A 19,522-nucleotide genomic window follows, 5' to 3' on the forward strand; every position below is an offset into this window, starting at 1 on the left:
TGTCTGTAAACAATCTTTTTGTTCTTGTTTTACATTGTAATCTGATACAAGGGATCAGTTGCAGTATCAAAGTGGCCACTGTTTCCTCGGCTGAATGGTATCAGAGTTCAGCAGAAGCTACCCATGTTACTTGCTCAGACTGTATCCAGATGCACTGACTGATTCTTTTGATGAGTTCATCTTTTATCCATGTAGTTTCCCTGCAGACCTCAAAGTGCAAATATGAAGCATGGAGCTGTTACACGGCCTGCCGTACTACTATAGAGAAAGGGAGGGAACAGACATATTATCGAAAACCTTAGAGTCTAATGAGGCACTGACTCCGCTGCAAATTCCTTCACGCCCAACTGTGTCCCAGGATAGGTAAGAAATAGCTGGAAATGTGTTTTGCTGAAAATTTTAAAGTATTGGCGCCAAACTCTGCTCCCACTTACACTAATGCAACACCATTGCTTTCAAAGAAGTTACAAAATTTGGCTCTAAGTATCTGTATCTATAAAATAGATTGCATAGGTTGAATTTTTGTGGCTTGCCATAAATTGTATAACGAAACTGTCTTACCTCAGTCAATATTTTACAGAGACAAATTATGGGGCAAATTACAGCCTTAGTTGGGGTGCCACACAAAACAGAATTTGGCTCTATAATTCTCGGAAGTCATACATCTGAGCTGCTGATTATTTAGGACAGTGATCCTTTTTGGATCCACATTTCTCACCTTTACACAGGTCCTCATGTTCTCCACTGTTCCTCTACATAATATTTTATCTACAGAAATAGGAAACTAAATTATAGTTCCCATATCACTTAGAGCTTTGTGTTTTACTAGTTTTCATTGATTTTGTCCTTTGAAGGCTAGCATGCCCTATTAAGTCTTCAGCAGGAGCATATTTGATGTAATTGGATCATTCCTGTCTTTCAAACTGTATGCTGAGTCACCTGATTGAGGTATCTTCCCTAGTCAAGGTGCTGGCTGTTTCACTATCATCATGGCTTGCATTGTGAACGTATAATGTTCTAGAAGGTTAGATGAATCTGCATATGAAATGTTATAATGGCTGATGTACTTAAAATCTAGGAGAATTATAGGCCTTCTTATCCAAATCCCGTTGAACTCAGAGGAAAGACGCCCATTGATTGGACAGTGCCCCACAATAGGATGAGTTGGCTGGGCACAAAGGCCAAAAAACTAAGGGCACACACACTATAAAAGCAAGTAACGTTTACTGTTAAAAATAAGCACCATTTTTAGGCCCTTTCTACAGTACAAAACATTACAATGCTGAAGCATAGAAAAGAAACATGATCGTGACGCCAGCCATGTTATAATAAGTCATTTTCTGTGGATAAAGAAATGGTTGCGTCCACACTAAGGGACCATGAGCCAAATTCTCTGCTGATATAGATGTGCAGACTTCACTGAACTCAGTCCCCTATTATACCAGAAAAGAATTTGGCACCAGCTCTTAGCCTATATATCAATCAGGGTTGTAATACAGTTTTTTTTTTTTAAATGATGCAAATAGGTATTTTCTAACAAGAAAAAAAATCTTAGAAAATGGTTGGCCTCAACTATTTTAAACAATACGTAATCTGAATTTTAATCATTATTAAAAGTCTGCATTCTTTACCGTGTTGAACTTCATATATATCAATATATGTACTATATGTCTATTGCAGCTAGGGTGACCAGATGTCCCGATTTTATAGGGACAATCCTGATTTTGGGGTCTTTTTCTTATATAGGCTCCTATTACCCACCACCCCCTGTCCCGATTTTTCACATTTGCTGTGTGGTCACCCTAATTGCAGCTGAGTAGTTTTGGTGTACTGTTATCTATGGTTAATGTTTGTCACCAATATTTGGGTTAGTAAGCTGCCTCTAAATACTCTAAGGCTGTGTTTGTATGTTTACTGTAACTAATGGACAATTGATATCCCCCCTAGAAACCAGAGCCTGAGGATTTCCTTTTGTGATCAAATAATCAGTTTCAGTAATGGTGTACTGGGCATTCAATAGGGTTAATTCAGTGTTGTTGTATAGATTCAGTGGATAAGTGGACACAAAGCAGGTTTTTACAGGCAGAGTTGGTAGTGCTGTCTATAGTTAAGGTTGGTTGACACTTGCCATTGTAAGACCCTGTTCTCAGTTGCTTATATCTTTGCCAAACTTTAACCATTTGGTCTAAAATTTTCCATGCCAACGTGTCTTCCTCAGGCTGATTTTTGGTAAATTAGAGAAAAATATGATGTTTTGTCCATGTTAAAAAAAATATTTCAGCCACTTCATTGAGAAGCTCTATCACAGCCATGGTTTGGAACAGGAATTTGAAACTTGGTAGGAAGGGTCACCCTGGTTCCATAGATGTGCCATTTGCTGTTACTATAAAAAAAAATCCAAATTTGGCCAAGTTATAAGCCTCTGAAAAATTTTGCTTTGCACATGCTCAGTAAAGACTTATTAGAGGATGGCAGCTGAAGTCTCTGAAGATTCTCTCTGTACTGGAGAAGTGGGGGCAGAGCTGGACTTTCCTGACAGTTGCTCCTTCCAGCTGATGCAGGCTGCTGAGGTGCTGGGCATTGGAACTAAGAGCATCTTCTCCCTCCCTCTCCCCCTACCCCTGGCACCAAAGTAGCCTGACTCGGATGCAGAGAAGACCAGGGGAGGTGGAGGGGCAGCACAGCACAGGGAGAAGAATTGGGCTGGGAGCTACAAGGGGCTGAGGGAAGGAAGACAGGGACTGACAGCCCGTGAGGGGGGAACAGGGACTGGTAACCAGTGTGGGGTGGGGGAGACTGAAAGCAGATGAGAAGGTGGGGCGGTGTGGAGAGACTGGGAAAAGGAGAGTGGGACTGGGAGCAAGCCAAAGACTGAAATTGGATGAGGAGATTGAAATTGGCTGGGGAAGGTCCCTGGGGGAGGAGCTGGGATGAGGAGTCTTCACTTATGTGGTCACATACTATTTCTTCCACAGGATGCCCACTACTTTATTCCACCCTCCTTGGGTTCTGCACTGAGAACAGCTCACTGACCCCCAAAATCAGGCCCTGTGGATCTACAATAGGAGTGTTGGATCTGGTGCAGGCATAAAAGTGCGGGGGCTCTGATTGCTCTTACATACGCCTCTTGATTTTCAGATTAAAGCACAAATTGGATCATAATGCATATGCCCCTCATATGCCACTCAGTGTGTAAATTACACTTGTTTTGCACACCCACTGGGGCCAATTCGCCACTCCCTTTCACCAGTGCAAATTGGACATAAAAGGCTGTCATTCTGATTTATACTGGTGTAAATGATGATGCAAGGCACACAGCACCGGAGAGTCATGCCCACTGAATTAGAAATCAGTGTGAGTGACACCCAAGGCTGGGGCCCTAATCATACCCCAGACAGACTCACCCCCAACACAGCTTCCTGCAGCACTTGGGTTTCCCTTGGAGATCTCAGTTTCAAGTACGGAGCAAGTCAGAACCGGTTTTGTTTATGAGATCTGATGAGCTCACATCCTATAGCCCAATTTTCATACACTGTTGGCATGAGCGCCACAAAACAAGAAAAATTTGCAGGCAAAAATACAGTTTAAATAAAGGATGCACTAGTAAACTGATGGCTGACTTGGCAACTTCATTTGATCAAACGCAAGGAACGTCGTTTTTAGTTCTAAGTGTTACTCTTCCAGAACTTGACAATCAGAATTTAATATAATTCTAGAATCATTGAAGTTAAGGAGGGAAAATCCCTGTTAAGCCGTCTAGTTCATTTCTGTGCTGGTGCAGGATTGTTTCCTACTCTACATCTTTTTAACAGTTTGTCCAGTATAGTTTTAGTTTGATATTCTCTTGCAGAGACACAGTTTTGTTTGTGTCCTTGAAAACCGTAATCCAATTGGATTGATATTGACTATAACTGTTCCTTTGTGTGAAAGACCATAAACAGAAGCTTAACAAAGCCCTGTTTGGTTTCGGTGGGCAATCAGATGTATGTACCTTTGTGAGCAATGTTTGTCTTTTCTGTCTCGGGTTAAGTGGTTGTTCTGCATCTTAGTAACAGGTAGATAGAAGTCAGCATGAATAATTCATTAATGTTTCCTTTGGGTTCAGTTTACCACCTACTGACATGGCCAGCATACACAATGATTTGATATCTGGCTTCTAACCTTCAGGGAGATCTCCACCCTGACGGGATCTATATAGATGCCTAGGCATCTTCCAGGGTTACAGTCAGCACCCTGTGGCCTTTCCTAATTGGATGATTTGAGGGAATTTCTGCAAGAAAATCCTTGTAGAGATTTTTCTCCCTCAAAGCCTCCTCCTAGTTTAAATGTGCAAGAGGGCAATTTGGCCCTTATATTACAAGGTACCGTATGCCCTACTGAACTTTCTGTGGTTTCACTGTGATCCTGTGTACTTTGGGAACAATATCAGTTCTCCTTGGAAAGCACTTACAATTTCTTTATTTGGGAGTGCTGAGCTGTTTAAAAACTCTTTGCATGTATTTTCCACTTCGGTGAAGCACTGATTGCTTTTTACTCACCCCGTGTTTGTGTATTTTATTCCATCAACAAATAAGAATACTGTGTTCTTACTACTTCTATGGTGCGCTTCATCAGAAGATTGCAACATAATTTATAAACATTAGTTACTTAAGCCTTATAAATAAGCTCTGAGTTAAATCAGGATTATTATTACCTGTTTTACAGGTGGACAAACCAAGGCACATCAAGATTAAGTGAGATACTGAAAGTTACATAATAATTGGCCTGTTTCTCCTGTCATTCTCACTGGTGTAACTCCAGTGATTTTAGTGAAGTTATTTCTGAATCATACCAGTTTATGACCAGGTCCACACTAGGAGCGTTTTCTGGTATACTGCTTCAGTATACTATACCAGCAAAGCGCTGCTAGTGTGAACAAAGCTTATACCAGCAAAACTTTGCTTTTGCCAGCATAGTTTATTCCAGCTTCCCTTCCCCAACACCTCCCCAAATGAAATAAGATATACTGACAAAAGGGCATCTTTGCCAGTATAACTACATCTACGCTAGGGGCTTTTGCCAGCGTTGCCAGTCACAATCAGGGTGGATAAAAATCAATAATTTTTCTTGAAAAAATGTAAAAAATCAGATTTCTTACATTTAAATTGTTTTTTCTTATTTTGTTATTTAAATTATAAGAAGTTTTTCTTTTGAAAAAATAAACCTGCTTAAAATGGCATTAAATGTAACACAAAATAGGTTAGGCCTAAACTTATTCTAATCTCTTAAATCATTTAAATAAAAATAAATATGCTGAATCTATGAGCCTCTGTTCACAACTTTGATTTAAAGGCTGCCTTTCTACGAAAAGAAAGAATCAGGGGAAAAATCCAACTTTTGAGACCAAGTTTTATAAATATGGCACAGTAGGACAGCCTAAGTAACTTACGAGACTGTCTCATGGTCCAGAGACTTAGGATACATCTACACTGCAATAACAGGCATGGCTGCAACTGGCCTGGGTCAGCTGACTCGGGCTCATGGTGCTTGGGCTGCACAGCTGAAAATTGTAGTGTAGACGTTCAGACTCGGGCTGGAGCCCATGCTCTGAAACCCTGTGCGCGGGGTAGGTCTCTCAGAGCCTGGGCTCCAGCCCGAGCCTGAACAGCTACACTGCAATGTCTAGCCCCACAGCCCAAGCACCATGTGTTCAAGTCAGTTGGCTGGGCTCTGACACTTGGTGCTGCAGGATTTTTATTGCAGTGGACATTCCCTCAGACAAGTAGGAACTTAAGCTCCAGTCCCTTTCCCTTAGGCATATTTGAAAATTTCCCAAGCTGACCCGAAATAATCAGTTTTATTCACTGACTACAGTTAATTCCTCTGTTTAATAAAACAATTACTCATTAAAGTGAAACATGTTTTGATAAGAGAAGTTCATGTATCCAAAATAGTTCCGGTTGTTTAATAAAAATAAGTTTTCTGTGCTGTTGTTTGTGTTTAATTAAATTCCAGTTACCACCCTAATGCAGCTTGACACAAATCCTGAGCAAAAAATTAATTATCTAGTAAATAAGCAATATATCATTCACCATTTTCTAACATACTAAAATGTACAGTTAAGAATCTGAACATATTAAGTTTTATAATTGCTTAAATAAATGTATATTGTTATCGTGTACCCTCCTAGGCAGCAAAAACATGTACAAAATCTAGTGTAAAGCTTATATTTAGTTGTAAATCAACATGTTTTAATGGTTATATCAACCAGTGAGAGTGCAGCAGTCTTTAGAAAATAACTGAAGTACAAATGGAAAAGTTGATTTAAATCCAGGCTTTCTATTTGGTGATGTAATCATGATTTAAATTGCTTTGATTTGAATCAATCCACCCTGGTCACAGTTACACCCCTGACTGACATAGCTATGCCAGCAGAAGTCTGTAGTGTAGACACAGCCTTCGTGAGAGAAGAATCATGTCCACCTCGTTAGCAACAGGGCGGTAAATAGGACCCCGGAGACCTGGTTCCGAGTCCTTTGCCCTGCCAACTGGACATAACATAAACTCAAAAGATGAAGATGGCTGGTCCTTAGCACAGCAGTACAGCCAATCATTTTTGAGTTTGGGAGGGATCTCTGGACCGCCTGCTCGCAGGGCCAGTACACACATTTGTTTATTGCTGCAATTTTAGAAGTATTTTTATGGGTCTGTTCAATGGAGAGGTTTTGGAGGAAACCACCATACCTGAGGGAAACTGAGTCTACGTTTTTCCAGCCTCTCTCCCCAGTAAGAATGATAGGATAGGCTTTATGCCTGCATTATTACCTGGGAAATTCCTGCCAGATGAAAAAAAAACAAGAGGAAAAGGAAGTGTGTAAAATGTTCACTCTGCTTGGTGCTCATCTTCATGAAACAAGTGAAGTAAACAACATACATAATACTACAGAACTGTTGGTGATATAGACACACTGAATTATGCTGGAACTGTTCAACTGTTCACAGAAACTGGTAACATATCTGATAGAGCTTGTATGCCCTGGTGGGCTGCAGGTTCTAAAGAGTGGCATCTCTCATCCACTCTCTAGAGATGTCAGGGAAGATTTTCAAAAGCACAATTGTACTTAGGCACCTAATTTGTACAGTCAATGAGAATTAGATGCCTTGCTACCATTTGGCTCTTTGAAAATCCATCACATATGAGTTTGGGTAGTGGCATTTAGCACCTAGAGGACAAGGCAGGTGATCCATGTTTCAGCAGCTCATACACTCAATGTATATTGCAGGAGGTCAGACATGCATGCAGCATATTGGCATATGCATGCACCTATCTTCTTCCTCCAGCCAATCAAAATATACTGGACTTGCTTCTTCTCCCAACTGGAGCAGGCTCATTATGACAGCTTTGGTCAAAAAGCTGCTGCTGTTTAAGAATATTATTTTTTTGTTTCAGATATGAGGAGTTAAGAAATTCACTTCAGTGGTGCAGGCTTCCGTGGGGAACCGAAAGAGAATATGGAGGAATTGCACCGGTTTCATTGCCAGAAGATCATAGACCAAAGAATGAGCCTCCTTGTTTGTTTGCTAAAGGACATCAACATTATGGTTATGGTGGAGATTCCTGGCCCAGGTAGATTAGTTGAATGCTTCATACATTCCGATTTGTTAAAGTGTTGTAACCTAGAAACAGCTAATGGAATGCAATATATTTGGACAGTCTGGACAGCAATGCAGATTGAACTGTGTAGACAATTTGCATTTTGGAGATAGACTTTAAGTTACCCCCACTTTGGACAATGCTCTAACCTGTAGTGTGCCTGAGCTGTACTGCCCATTATCATTTACTGAAACTCTTGGCGCTTTGGATCTCTTCATTTAGTTTATTTTTTCCTATCGTTCGGTAATGGTGTAGTATTTATTAGCTATTGTCCTAAACTTCCTCTGTGACATTAGATAAGTCTCACTCATGGCCTGATTTTTCAGAAGCGTTCAGCATCCACAAATCCCGCTGAAGTTAATGGGAACTGTAGGCTCTTGGCATTTTTCTGAAGGCTGCTCCGACTTACACCCAGCTTCTCCCAACCCCAGGAGCCATTTTGGGATCAAGGATAGACAGGGCATGCCTTCCGCACCCAGGGCTGAGAGGGGAGAGAATTCTACACTGCTCTTCACCATATAGGAATTCCCCTTTATGCAAAATGAGTGCCCAGGTAGCTGGAGAAGCTGGCTTTCTGGCTGCTTTGCACTGCCAGAATGTGGCCCATTAGCTTTATCTGAAAACTGCCATTCAGCCCTGCCTAGTCAAATTGAACAAGGCTCAGAATATTTAGTGGTGCATTCCCTTGGCTCTCCCAGACTATCCTTCCTATCATTCTAAAAGGTAATTTCCTACAGGTATATGTGTGTGCAATGCAAAGGAGATAGAGAGATCACAGGTGTCTCCAAAGATTGCATAACCTCCAAGAAGTGTGTGGTGAAGTTCATTGACCTTAGTGCCTCCACCACAAGTAGCACTAGGTTCATCCTACTCCAAAACAGAAGAAAAAGAAAAATCTCTGAAAATCCTACTAAACCCAAGATAAGTAAACTGCATTATCCACGCTGAATATCTCACTGACTTTCTGGGTCTGCAGCACCAGCTGAGGAGCCTAGGCAAACAGATATGACTTCAGAGATCTCAACCCTTTTGTAAAGGAATTATGAAGTAATGTTCAGTGGTGCTACTCTCTGCTAAATGAGGTGGGGAGGACAAAGAGGAGACAAAGCCATTGTCCTGTCCCCCCATCATGGAATCAGTTTTCCTTATAGAAATTGACTTTATGGTGACAGGTCCTTGGAATGACTCGGGACAAGAATTTTTATTGCTCTTGGATTTTTTTTAAATATATAAGTCCTAGACTTATTCAGTGTATAGACTCGCTGGGCTAGATCCTGGCCTGTGCTTCATCCCATTCTGTTCCACTCTGGTGGTGGAAGGGGGACAGAAGACTAGCTTTAACAGTAAACTGGTCAGCATAGCCACCTGCTCTTAGCCTCCAGCATAAGAGGTGTTTCAGGAACGTACCAAGGTGGAAGGAGATCTGGTGATTGTAGGCCAGTTCAATGGCCCCTGGGGGGCCATAACTACAGGTGCTATTAGAGCGGCCCCAAGGTTGCTCTGAATTACAGGAGGAGCCCAAGTAGCCCCCAGATGCCCAGCAGAGCTACAATATATCTGAGGATTGGCCCTCAGATTGAAAAATTCTCCCTAAACATTCATTTCGCTACCCAAACAGAGAAGCAATGAAACCTAAAGGTTAATTCTACATTGCCTGGAAAGTTTTATTTATGTCCTTTTATATATATCCTTCTCCACATTGTAGGGGCCAAGAGTATTAGTTTCTGGCTGTTGAAGCAGCATCCCTTTGCAGCGACCTTAGCAGGTTGATTCCAATTAAATGTACCAGGAGGGCAGGTTCGAAGTGTATTAAGTACTTATTACAGTACAATGTAGTCTGGATCAGAAAGCGGAAAGTAGTAAAGATGCAAGGGAAGCACTTTAGAAATCTGTGACTGTGCCCATGGTGGGGGAAAACACACACACACACACACACACACACACACACACACACACACACACACACACCTACCTCTCTCTCTCTCTTGTATTTAAAATACCAAGCGAAACTATAACTACTGAGGTAGCTGTATCTTTTTGTGGATACAGACTAACACGGCTGCTACTCTGAAACCTGAGGTAGCTGAGTTTGCTACTGGAGCTGTTGTCTGTTCGTGAGCCCTATATAAAAGTACTTGATTTTTTTTTTAATCCTACATTTAGGGGTTGGTTTACTTGTTTGTTTTTGTAAACAAGTATACTTCTACTTTGGTATCTCCTATACATTTGTTTGGTCTACTGATGGGGAAGTACATTTTCCCAACCCAATTTATAAAATTTCAATAGAAAGTTTATGAAGTATAAAAAGTGGAAAAAGTATTTTCCCAACACACTCCTGTCTAGCAGATCTCTGGCTTTTAAATATTCTGGGTGGTTCCTTATAATGAAGTTGATGTGTGAAATGGAGCATACCTTTTTAAGGAAGATTTCAGTTTCTGAGAAACTATGTATTGGCAGAGCTGGTTTTATGTGGAAAAAGAACTGAGGTAATGTGCAGTTTTCCCCAGCAGATGTCAGTGTGCATTAATAATATAGGGAAGACCATATTTCAGAAGCATTGCATTATTTACAATTATTTATCCTCTTAGTGCTGGGGGATGCAGTTTCCAATACAAAATGTTCAGTTGTCAACTGACACAAAATGCATAGGAAGCCAAGATGTCTCCCTCTACAGACAAAACTAATGACTCCCTGCAGATGCATTGAACCAAAGGTTATTCTGATCCCTAACACCATATCTCATTTACTGACTTTTTCCACTCGGCTGGAATAGTTACAAAGGCTATGTGTATCTAAAGATGCATCTTTGCAGCATAATACTTTTCAAGTGTAAGTAAGACACAAAATAAAAATTCCAGGTCATCATAACATTTTTATTGTAAAGTTGAAAACAGAATTCACATCATGGAGATAGTTTATGTGTGGTGTTCTCATTGAGATCTGTGTTCAAGTCTAATATATCCCAGGACACTGAGTGCAACTTGGCCAATTATCAGAAAAGACTTGTAGGTAGGTGGGCGGGTGGGACGGCTAATGCAAGTATCACTACTCCGTAAGACTAGTCCCCTGCATGTGAGGTAGTCCACTGAATAGTTTGAAAGCATTGCCTGACGGGAGTATCATCCTGGCCTCTGAAACAGAAGTCAGGTGTCAGCAGTGGCTGCTAAATGGAAAGAAGGAAGGCAGTGACCCAATCCAGATTGGCTTTGGCAAAAAAAGAGAGAGTGCAGAGCACTCTGAATGTCATGGAGAGATTACTGGCAAGACAAGGTGAGTGAGGTAATAGCTTTTATAGGACAAACTTCTAATAAGAGATATTACCTCACCCACCTTGTCCCTCTAATATCCTGAGATCAACATGGCTACAACAACACTGCATGAAGAGATGATTGTCTACTTTCCAACAACCCCAAACACCATATTAAGCCAAGCAGAACACACTAACACATGCCCTGCTATTCTGAACCAACATTTTCCTCTCTCTTCTTCCAGGCCATGTCTCCTCTTCTTCTATGCAAGCTTAGCCTTTGCAGGTGGAGGTCAGAAGCCCCAAGGCTGTTCTAACTCCAGGGGTAACATTACCAGTTAAAATTGGTTACTCTGACTGTATGGTCTTCAGTTTGGCTGTCCCTCTTGCTCTACTTTTCTCTGTCCAGCCCCATGCTAGCTGCTGATAACCAACATCTGTTCCATCAGAGGCAGCTAAGATGCTGTCATCTCACTCAGAGGTCATGTGTCTTTTCAGCAGCAACAAAGACCACTGAGAAAGGTCCCATTTTTCTGCACACTAAGCGTCTGACCAGAGACGTACCTAGGGATTTTTGCGCCCGAGGCAAGGGACAGGGGCGGCATGTCCAGCCCTTTGGTGGCAATTCGGCGGCAGGTTCTTTCCTCCGAGAGGGACTGAGGGACCCACCGCCGAAGAGCCGGACGTGCCGCCCCTCTCCCTTGCCGACGACCAACGGCAATTTGGCGGCGGGTCCTTCAGTCCCTCTCGGAGGGAAGAACCTGCTGAAGGAGAGATTTTCTGCGCCCCTCACCTTCCGTGCCCGAGGCAAGTGCCTCACTCGCCTCGCCCTCGTTACGGCACTGCGTCTGACTCTGCCAGTCCATTGACTTCAATGGGAGTAGAGGGTGCTTGGCATCTTCTATGAAACACTCAACCCCTCATAGGATCAGGCTCTAAGGGCTTGATCCTGTGCCCATTGCAATCATTGGCAAAAGTACTTGACGCTTCTGAAAATCAGGCCCTGTGTAACTTAAATGTTAAGGTCTGAGTGATAGTAAATATCTACATTTCAGTATCTCTGAATTTGGTGGTAAGGGCAGTCTGTGGACTGCAGGCAAAAATTACATACCATGTCTACATTTCTTACAAGAAAAAAAATCAGTATGTGTTTCCTGGGATTTTTATAACCAATAAGTAAAATGTTGTTCTGTGTTTTTTTTGTCTTTCTCTCTCTTATGCAGAGGTCTTCCCATTGAACAGTATTATGATGTAACGCAAATGAAAAAAAGTGATGTCCGTATGAATGATGAGCTGTAAGTTTAATTACAGCATAGACCAGATAATTTATTTAGTGTGGCAAATGTAATGACAAGCTAAATATTCATTCCTCCTTAATGACCTTGTGGATTAATGTTTATAATGAAATATGACCTTTGTATAAAATGTGGTTTGTCAGTGACTACAGAAAACACACACAGTTTGGAAGGAAGTTCAGAATGAGGTATCGGTGCTCAGTTTAGTATCTCTTAAGCAATGAGATTTGAATTGGTTTTATTGATTTGTCAACCAGTGTCACTCAGAAATATTCTCTCCTACTAGGCGGAGTCCCGATTAGCAGAGAATAGCATTGAGCTAACCATGACATCGTGGGTGCATCATATTAAAGTTTTCTCTGGTATCTTTAGGTGTATTTTAAGAGGAGGTTTGACTAAGATATTATTTCCTTTTTTTCACTGCTACGATTTAAAAGAGTAGCTGGTTTCCTTGAGATTGAATGCTGCCGGTTAAATCTGCAATACACCGGTGTGCCACGAGATGGCACCATCAAAACACTGAAACTTGCAGCTCAAAACCCAAAATGTTTAGGTTAATGTAACAGTAGTTATGAGTTTAAACACTCAAAAGTCAGGAAATGAACAAGTTAAGGTCCTCACAACAACATTAACTTAGCAGTGCTGCATATCCTATATGCTTAGTTATGTAGTTAGGGCTAAGGCTGTATTAACTTCCCCCCACAGGCCAAATAACCAGGGGAACAGTGTGTGATTCACCCTCACCCCTTCCTCAGCAGGGTTGCCATCTCCGAGATTCCGAAAAACTGGCCATGCCACCACCAACAACAAAAAGGGTCCTAGTGCCAACAGTAGCTAATTATTACCCCACACCTATGGTCACAGCCCTCTCTTTGGTCACCGAGACACACAGGAACCCGTTCCTCTGCCCGCATGAGCTTCTACACCTGCCCACTCACAGAAGCTTCAGTTCTTGAGGGAGCCCCACTACTGTCCCCTCTCAGGAGCCTCCGTTCCTTATCCCTCCCTGATGATGAGCCTCAGTCCGTCTTGCTTCCTGGTCCCCAATGCCAGGAGGAGCTGCTATGGCTCAGCAGGTTGAGGGGTCAGCACACAGAGGCAGGTGCCAGCTGTGCTCCCAGCCAAGTGATGTGCAGTAGTTGCAAAACCACTGCACGGCCACATGTGCCTGTAGCGAACAGGGAATGCTGGTCCCAAGGGGCGGGGGGGAGCACACTAAATCTTTTCACTGGCAATGCAGTACAAAAACCAGCTGGGCTGATTAAAAGCCAGCCAGGTGGCAAGCAACCCTCCTTTCCCATCTATAATGCCTGCCAAATTCCAAAGTATGCTACCCCCTTGGGCATTTTGTGTGAGCCCATGAGGGCTGGAAAGGCAGCAGAACTACCCCAGCTCTGCTGTGTGAGGGTGAAGACAGGCCACAAAGAAGCTACAAAAGGTGAATCTGCAGCCCTATGCCCCAGGGTGTAGCACTATGTGCTGGCTGCCTCCATAGCACCACGCAACAGGGACTTGAAAGTAGGCCAAGGGAGGGTGGGTTTGGTAAACTGAAAGTGTGTGTTGGCCAAAGCCCACCTTTACTGGGCCTTGACCGATAATGCAGCCTAGAGGCATTGGCTGTGCAGCTCTTGTGAACTGTGACTGCGGGTCGTGAGGAGAAATCTTACCTTACAAGTTCTGCGTATTAACCCCCCTCTCACACACACACACACAGCATGTTTGCTTGAGCTTTGCACAAGTGACAAGGATTTGTCCTTAGTGTGGGGTTTTGTAATTGCTGGTGCATTTGGATACTGGTGTAATACAAGTATCTATGCACACTGAGCTCAGCCCTGCCAACCTTTGCACTATACCCCAGCAGGTATGCAAGAAATGCAGGATCAGGCCTAGTGGATTAAAGATAAATAAGAGTTTCATCTTTCTTTGGGTGGGTTTCAGATCGCCTCTCATTCACCTGGAATGTTCAGCCAGCTGACTTGGTTTTATTTTACACTTCGTGGGCCTAAATCCATTTCTGATGTAACTTCATTGATTTCACGAGAATGACACCAGGCAAGGATTTGGCCCCTTATATTTTGATGGCCAGATGAATGCCTTGTAAATTGTAATTCTTATTGGAGAGAATTGACTCTGCCTGCATACAGGCTGGGACAACAGGTGAAGTATGGGAGGGTTGTGGAGTGAAATCCATCCCCAACCCCAGGCACAGAACAGCTACTCAGGCAACAGCTTCTTCCACCTCTTCCACTGTATCCTCATAATCCCAAATTCAGTCGTTCCTATTCTGGCCCACCCCAAGTGCAGGCAGTGAGGTTGCTCCCCTTAGTGTACTAGCCCCACTCTGCATGCTTGTTGGCCCATGACCCCTTTCCAGGGACTGCTTTGGGCAGGCTACGTGAGGGGAGGAGGCATGTTGCCACAGGGACAGATCGCTATCTGGCCCGGTGCATACTGAATAGAACGCTGCCGTGGCCCAGGGATGTTTTAGTTGAGAGTGCATTGATAAATTTTCTTAATTATTTTTAAAATTAAAATGTAACCTAAAAGAGAAGGCTTACGATGTTTCTATGCTCTTTTCAATATTTCAGTCTCTGTTCATCGTTTCCATAAGACCATATTTACTCATATTTCATCCTTGAAAGAATTTTTTTTTATGTTGTAAAGAAAGAGCGGATCTTTTTTAAAATGCCTAGAAAATTTGTCACATTCATACTTGCAGGTCTTTCAGAGCAAAGACATTTATGTAACTTTCAGTACTCTCCCTGCGGTATCAAACTGTGAGATGGTGATAGCCTTGCGAAATCTGTGTTGAAAACCACTGGCTGAGTGCTGCTCTGGAGACTTACTAGGGAGCTCTTAATACTCGGGGTATTGACATTATAGCTTGTGATGGCTCTTTTGAGCCATTACAGTCTCTCATGGAAAATGAGTCACTGTGCATTTGCAGTAACTAGATGTCATATACCATAATGGGATTACTGTGCATTTGTCATAACCACAAATCCTTATGTAGTTTTGCATGACAATGAATGGCTTTGCATATACAGGAACTGCCTTTCAAAATGAATGAACACTGGGCCATATCTTCCCTCCCAGTTAAAAACATATAGAGGAGAACAAAGTAATCAGCCCCTCGCGGGAGCTTTGATGTGCCACCAGAGACCCACATTTACCCTCCCAATCCAAGGGATTCTGTGCAAGGGGTGGGGCCACAAAAATCCATCTAGGCCTTGTAGAAAATCCTTCTCCTCATGCCAGTGATCCGGGACTCACTAGATAATGGTATGTCCAACCACACTCCTCTCTGGTCTTGCCCCCACACCAGTGTCAGCCTCACAAGCTTGCAATTGTCACACCATTGGCTGCCAGTTATTACCTGTGATCCATCCCAAAGGGTCACTGAGTGCGTAGGATGAGTAAATGCCATTTCTAATCTATTTAGATTTTTCACACAGACTTAGTATGCAGGAGTGGTGGAATGTACCACTTAGAGCGGCCATTCCTCAGGTCCATCTCCCACCACCACAACCTGACCTTTTCCTACCATACTCAGCTGACTGCCTCCAGGCAGCCCATTTTCTACAGAGGTGCTCAAAGTGCATGGGAGGGTTTGGGGGGAGACATCCCAAGAAGCTGCCTTCGAGCTGTGTCCCCCAGTAGTATTTCTGAACTGTTAAGCCACCACCCCACTGTGCACCATACAGTGAAGGGAGCTGAAGGAATTATTGTTTCCAAAAAGTACAAAAGTACGCAAAGCCAATACTTTGAATAGACTAACTGTCTCTGAAAAGAAACCATGTCTGTGCCCTGATGTACAAAAATTGGTGTGGCTACTACTAGCTCATTGCCCCCCGTATGCTCGTTGCTGTACACACATGACAGCATCCATCTTGACCAACCAGGGATTGAATTGAGGACTTCTAGAGCTAAAAAGCGGAGTCTTTACAGCTTGAGCCAGGCCCAGTAGCTGGGGGCTGTAACAGACCCATAGCTGTTGTGGCCTGCTCATAGAGGGAGGGGAACCTATAACATGCACTGACCAGTGGATTACACAAACATATGGTATCCCAAGACATATACAATCTAATACAATCTGAAAGCAAAACTTCTGTTCTGCACTTTTATAACATAAAAAAGGAGAAATAATTTAAACAAAAATTTCAGATCAGAGTAAATTTTAGGCTGACTATAAACTCCACGAACACACAAATATAAGTAAAAATCGACAGTCCCATAACTATCATTCCTCTGTTATGAGTGTGAGTAAATAGGCACACTGTACTTTTCTTTACAGATTGCATTTAATATTCTGATAGAGCTGGTTAGTTTGAAGGACTATAACGTGTGACATACATATAAGGTCAAATTCGGTTCCTGGTTGCACCTGTGTAAATCTGTTACAATGCTTGTGAACTCTAGCGTAAACCCAAAGTAACTCCAGTGAAGATACTGATGTAACTGGGGCAGCCAAATTTGGCCCAATTACTATCCCCCTCCTGTCTCTTTTAATGGCATAGGCCCACATTTTCAAAAATATCCACTAATTTTGAGTGCCTTCAGTGTTTGGTTCCCGAATTTGAGATTTGCATCTGAAGAAGTGAGGTTTTTTACCCACAAAAGCTTATGCCCAAATAAATCTGTTAGACTTTAACCGGACTCCTTGTTGTTTTTGAAAAATGAAGGCACCCCAAATTAGTGGACACTTCTGAAAATGTGAGGTTCAGGCTTTTTTGGCTGTTTATGTACTCAGGCCCTAAAAGCTTCTATAAAGTACGTTCTGCTATTGAAAGTGCAAGTTTACTGCTACTTTCTTACTACCTAGAGTTTAGATATTCCAATGTTGAGTGCTATAGAAACATCTACAAATAAATAATCCTCCCTCCCCAAAGCACATATGGGACTGAATCTCCTCTTGCTTACATGGGAGTAAATCAGAAATAGCTCCATTGAAGTCAGTGGAGTTACACTCATGTAAAACCAGTGCACCTGAAAGGAGAATCAAGCCCTATGCTGGTATTTACACAATTCCATCTGCCTGTGGCCAGAAAATTAATTTATCTAACTGAAGAGATAAAAAACTAAATATAAGTATTAGTAGGATGAATAAACTTTTAAAAATTGCATTTGTGTAAATGCAGTTATTTCTATCACTGCTTAGATTCCAACACAGGCACAGTGTCAGGCTCTGAGCTGTAATTACCAAGCATGTTCTGAAAATCCAAGTGATTACAAAAATAACAGTATGTAAATGATTGTCAGAATTTGACATTTGTTGAAGTCCTATGATCTCTGTAACTATCACACATAAAAAGAAAAGCAATTATCTTTGTTCATTTTAGTGGAGGCATGAGTTAGCTTATGATGAAATTTTGTGAGATATCACATCACACAGTGATTATACTGAGTGTTACTGTGTGACACAACCCTCTCCCCACATTTTCTGTTTAGTGATCAAAAGTGAAATGGACTTAAAAACAGATCCATAACTGACCATGCTTTGCATTTAAGATATGAAACAGAACTAACAAGGAGATGAATTGTACAGGCTTCTCCAATTCATAGGTTTAATAGGAATCAGAGATTATCTCAAAAGGGAAAATATGGAAACTCAGGGTTTTAATGATTGGCTGTCCTTCTGGGGCAGGGAGAAAAGCCTAAAAAGGAACAGAGGGTCCTGTGGCACCTTTGAGACTAACAGAAGTATTGGGAGCATAAGCTTTCGTGGGTAAGAACCTCACTTCTTCAGATGGCTGGGTAAGAACCTCACTTCTTCAGATGGCATCTGAAGATGTGAGGTTCTTACCCACGAAAGCTTATGCTCCCAATACTTCTGTTAGTCTCAAAGGTGCCACAGGACTCTCTGTTGCTTTTTACAGATTCAGACTAACACGGCTACCCCTCTGATACTTAACCCTAAAAAGGGTTTCATTTGCCCAGAGAGCAGGAATCCCTCCAGAAACCCCTCTAGATACACATGCCCATAATATTCCAGTGTTCTCACTCTCTCTTTTCCTCTTCAGAAATCAGCAGCCCTGTGCAAAAGTCAAATGCATATACTTTAGATCCTATACTGCCTGACAGACAGCTCTTCATTTAAATAAACAATAATTCATGCTAATACCTTATATAGTGCTCTTATACAATGCTTTTTTATCAATAGATCTCAAAGCACTCCACAAAAAGGTCAGTATCTTATCCCTATTGTACAGATGGGGAAACTGAGGCAGGGAGCAGTGACGTGACTTGCCCAAGGTCACCCAGCAGGCCAGAGGCAGAGCCAGGAGTAGAACCTGGCTATGGGTACCCCCAGAGTGACTGATGTGAAGTAATGACATAGCTCTGGGACAGCAGGCATGCTGTCTAATTACAAGAGCCAGTGTTAGTAGTACTTCTAAGAGCATGTCTACACTACAATCTTAAGTCCACCTATGTTAGGTAGACTTACAGCCACCACAGTAATTACTGTGGTCAGTGAGGTCCACACTGATGTCCACACCTGGGGCTTCTCACCTCCAGTGGGGAGAGCTGCACCCGGAGTCTGGTCAGCTGCTGTGCTCCTGGGGGGGAGTGGAGAGCCAGGACCCCGGAGGGCAGCAGGGCTGACATTGGGGAGCCTGGGTGGCCGTTCAAGCTGGGAGCCTGGATAGCAGCCCAGCTTGGAGGGAGACCCCACAGCAGCTGGGCTGGTGAGCTGGGAGCCAGCTTTCTTGCCAATTTTATGGAGCTCTATAGACACACTGCATTGCCCTAATTACACGGAAATGAGCCCTATCTCTCTCTTGAAGGTGGAGTTATTATGTCGGTGTAGTATGGCACTTACATCGGCGGAAGCAAGACGGTAGTTTAGACACTGACATAGGTCGACATAAGCTGCCTTATGTCAACTTAACTGTAGTGTAGACCAAGCCTAAATATCAGTAGCATTGCAATCACATGAGCATAGGGCCTGATCTCCTTAGCGACTCTTTCTCCTGACATCAATGGGCTTGAGATCATGTCCTTAAAGCAGAAGAGAAGCAAGGGGAGAAGGAGATGTAAGGGAGGAGATGATACGGTCAGAGAGAGTAATGGAGATTATAGGGGTCAGAAAAGACAAAGAAAAGATAAAAGTAAGGGGGAGAAAAGGGAAAAATCCATTCTGCCTACCTTTGAAAAAGTCAGTGCAGGAGTTGGGATGTGAAATCTCAATATACTGCATCCACTGAGCTTCCTCTTTTATGGAAGAAATATGTTAACCGCAGCCTGAAACCATCCTGGTTAGTCTTTAATCGTTCTCTGTTTTTCCAAGGACAGACGTCCTATGTGGACACATAGGTGCTGGAACTAGGGGTATTGGGGGTGCTGCTG

At 42.6% G+C, this 19,522-nt stretch overlaps 1 protein-coding gene across 1 annotated transcript in view; it reads left to right on the plus strand.

Annotated features, from left to right (window-relative positions):
• The window catches only part of C2H7orf31 (chromosome 2 C7orf31 homolog), a 45,268-nt gene that overhangs the window by 9,669 nt on the left and 16,077 nt on the right, over positions 1-19,522 (plus strand). Inside the window, exons 2-4 of the mRNA XM_054020450.1 lie at positions 196-363; positions 7,430-7,606; positions 12,104-12,175. Of these exons, the coding sequence (XP_053876425.1) occupies positions 230-363; positions 7,430-7,606; positions 12,104-12,175 (383 nt within the window). The 5' untranslated portion in view covers positions 196-229. The remainder of the gene's footprint in view (positions 1-195; positions 364-7,429; positions 7,607-12,103; positions 12,176-19,522) is intronic.

This window comes from Malaclemys terrapin, chromosome 2, assembly GCF_027887155.1.
Source record: "Malaclemys terrapin pileata isolate rMalTer1 chromosome 2, rMalTer1.hap1, whole genome shotgun sequence".
Classification (NCBI taxonomy): domain Eukaryota; kingdom Metazoa; phylum Chordata; order Testudines; family Emydidae; genus Malaclemys; species Malaclemys terrapin.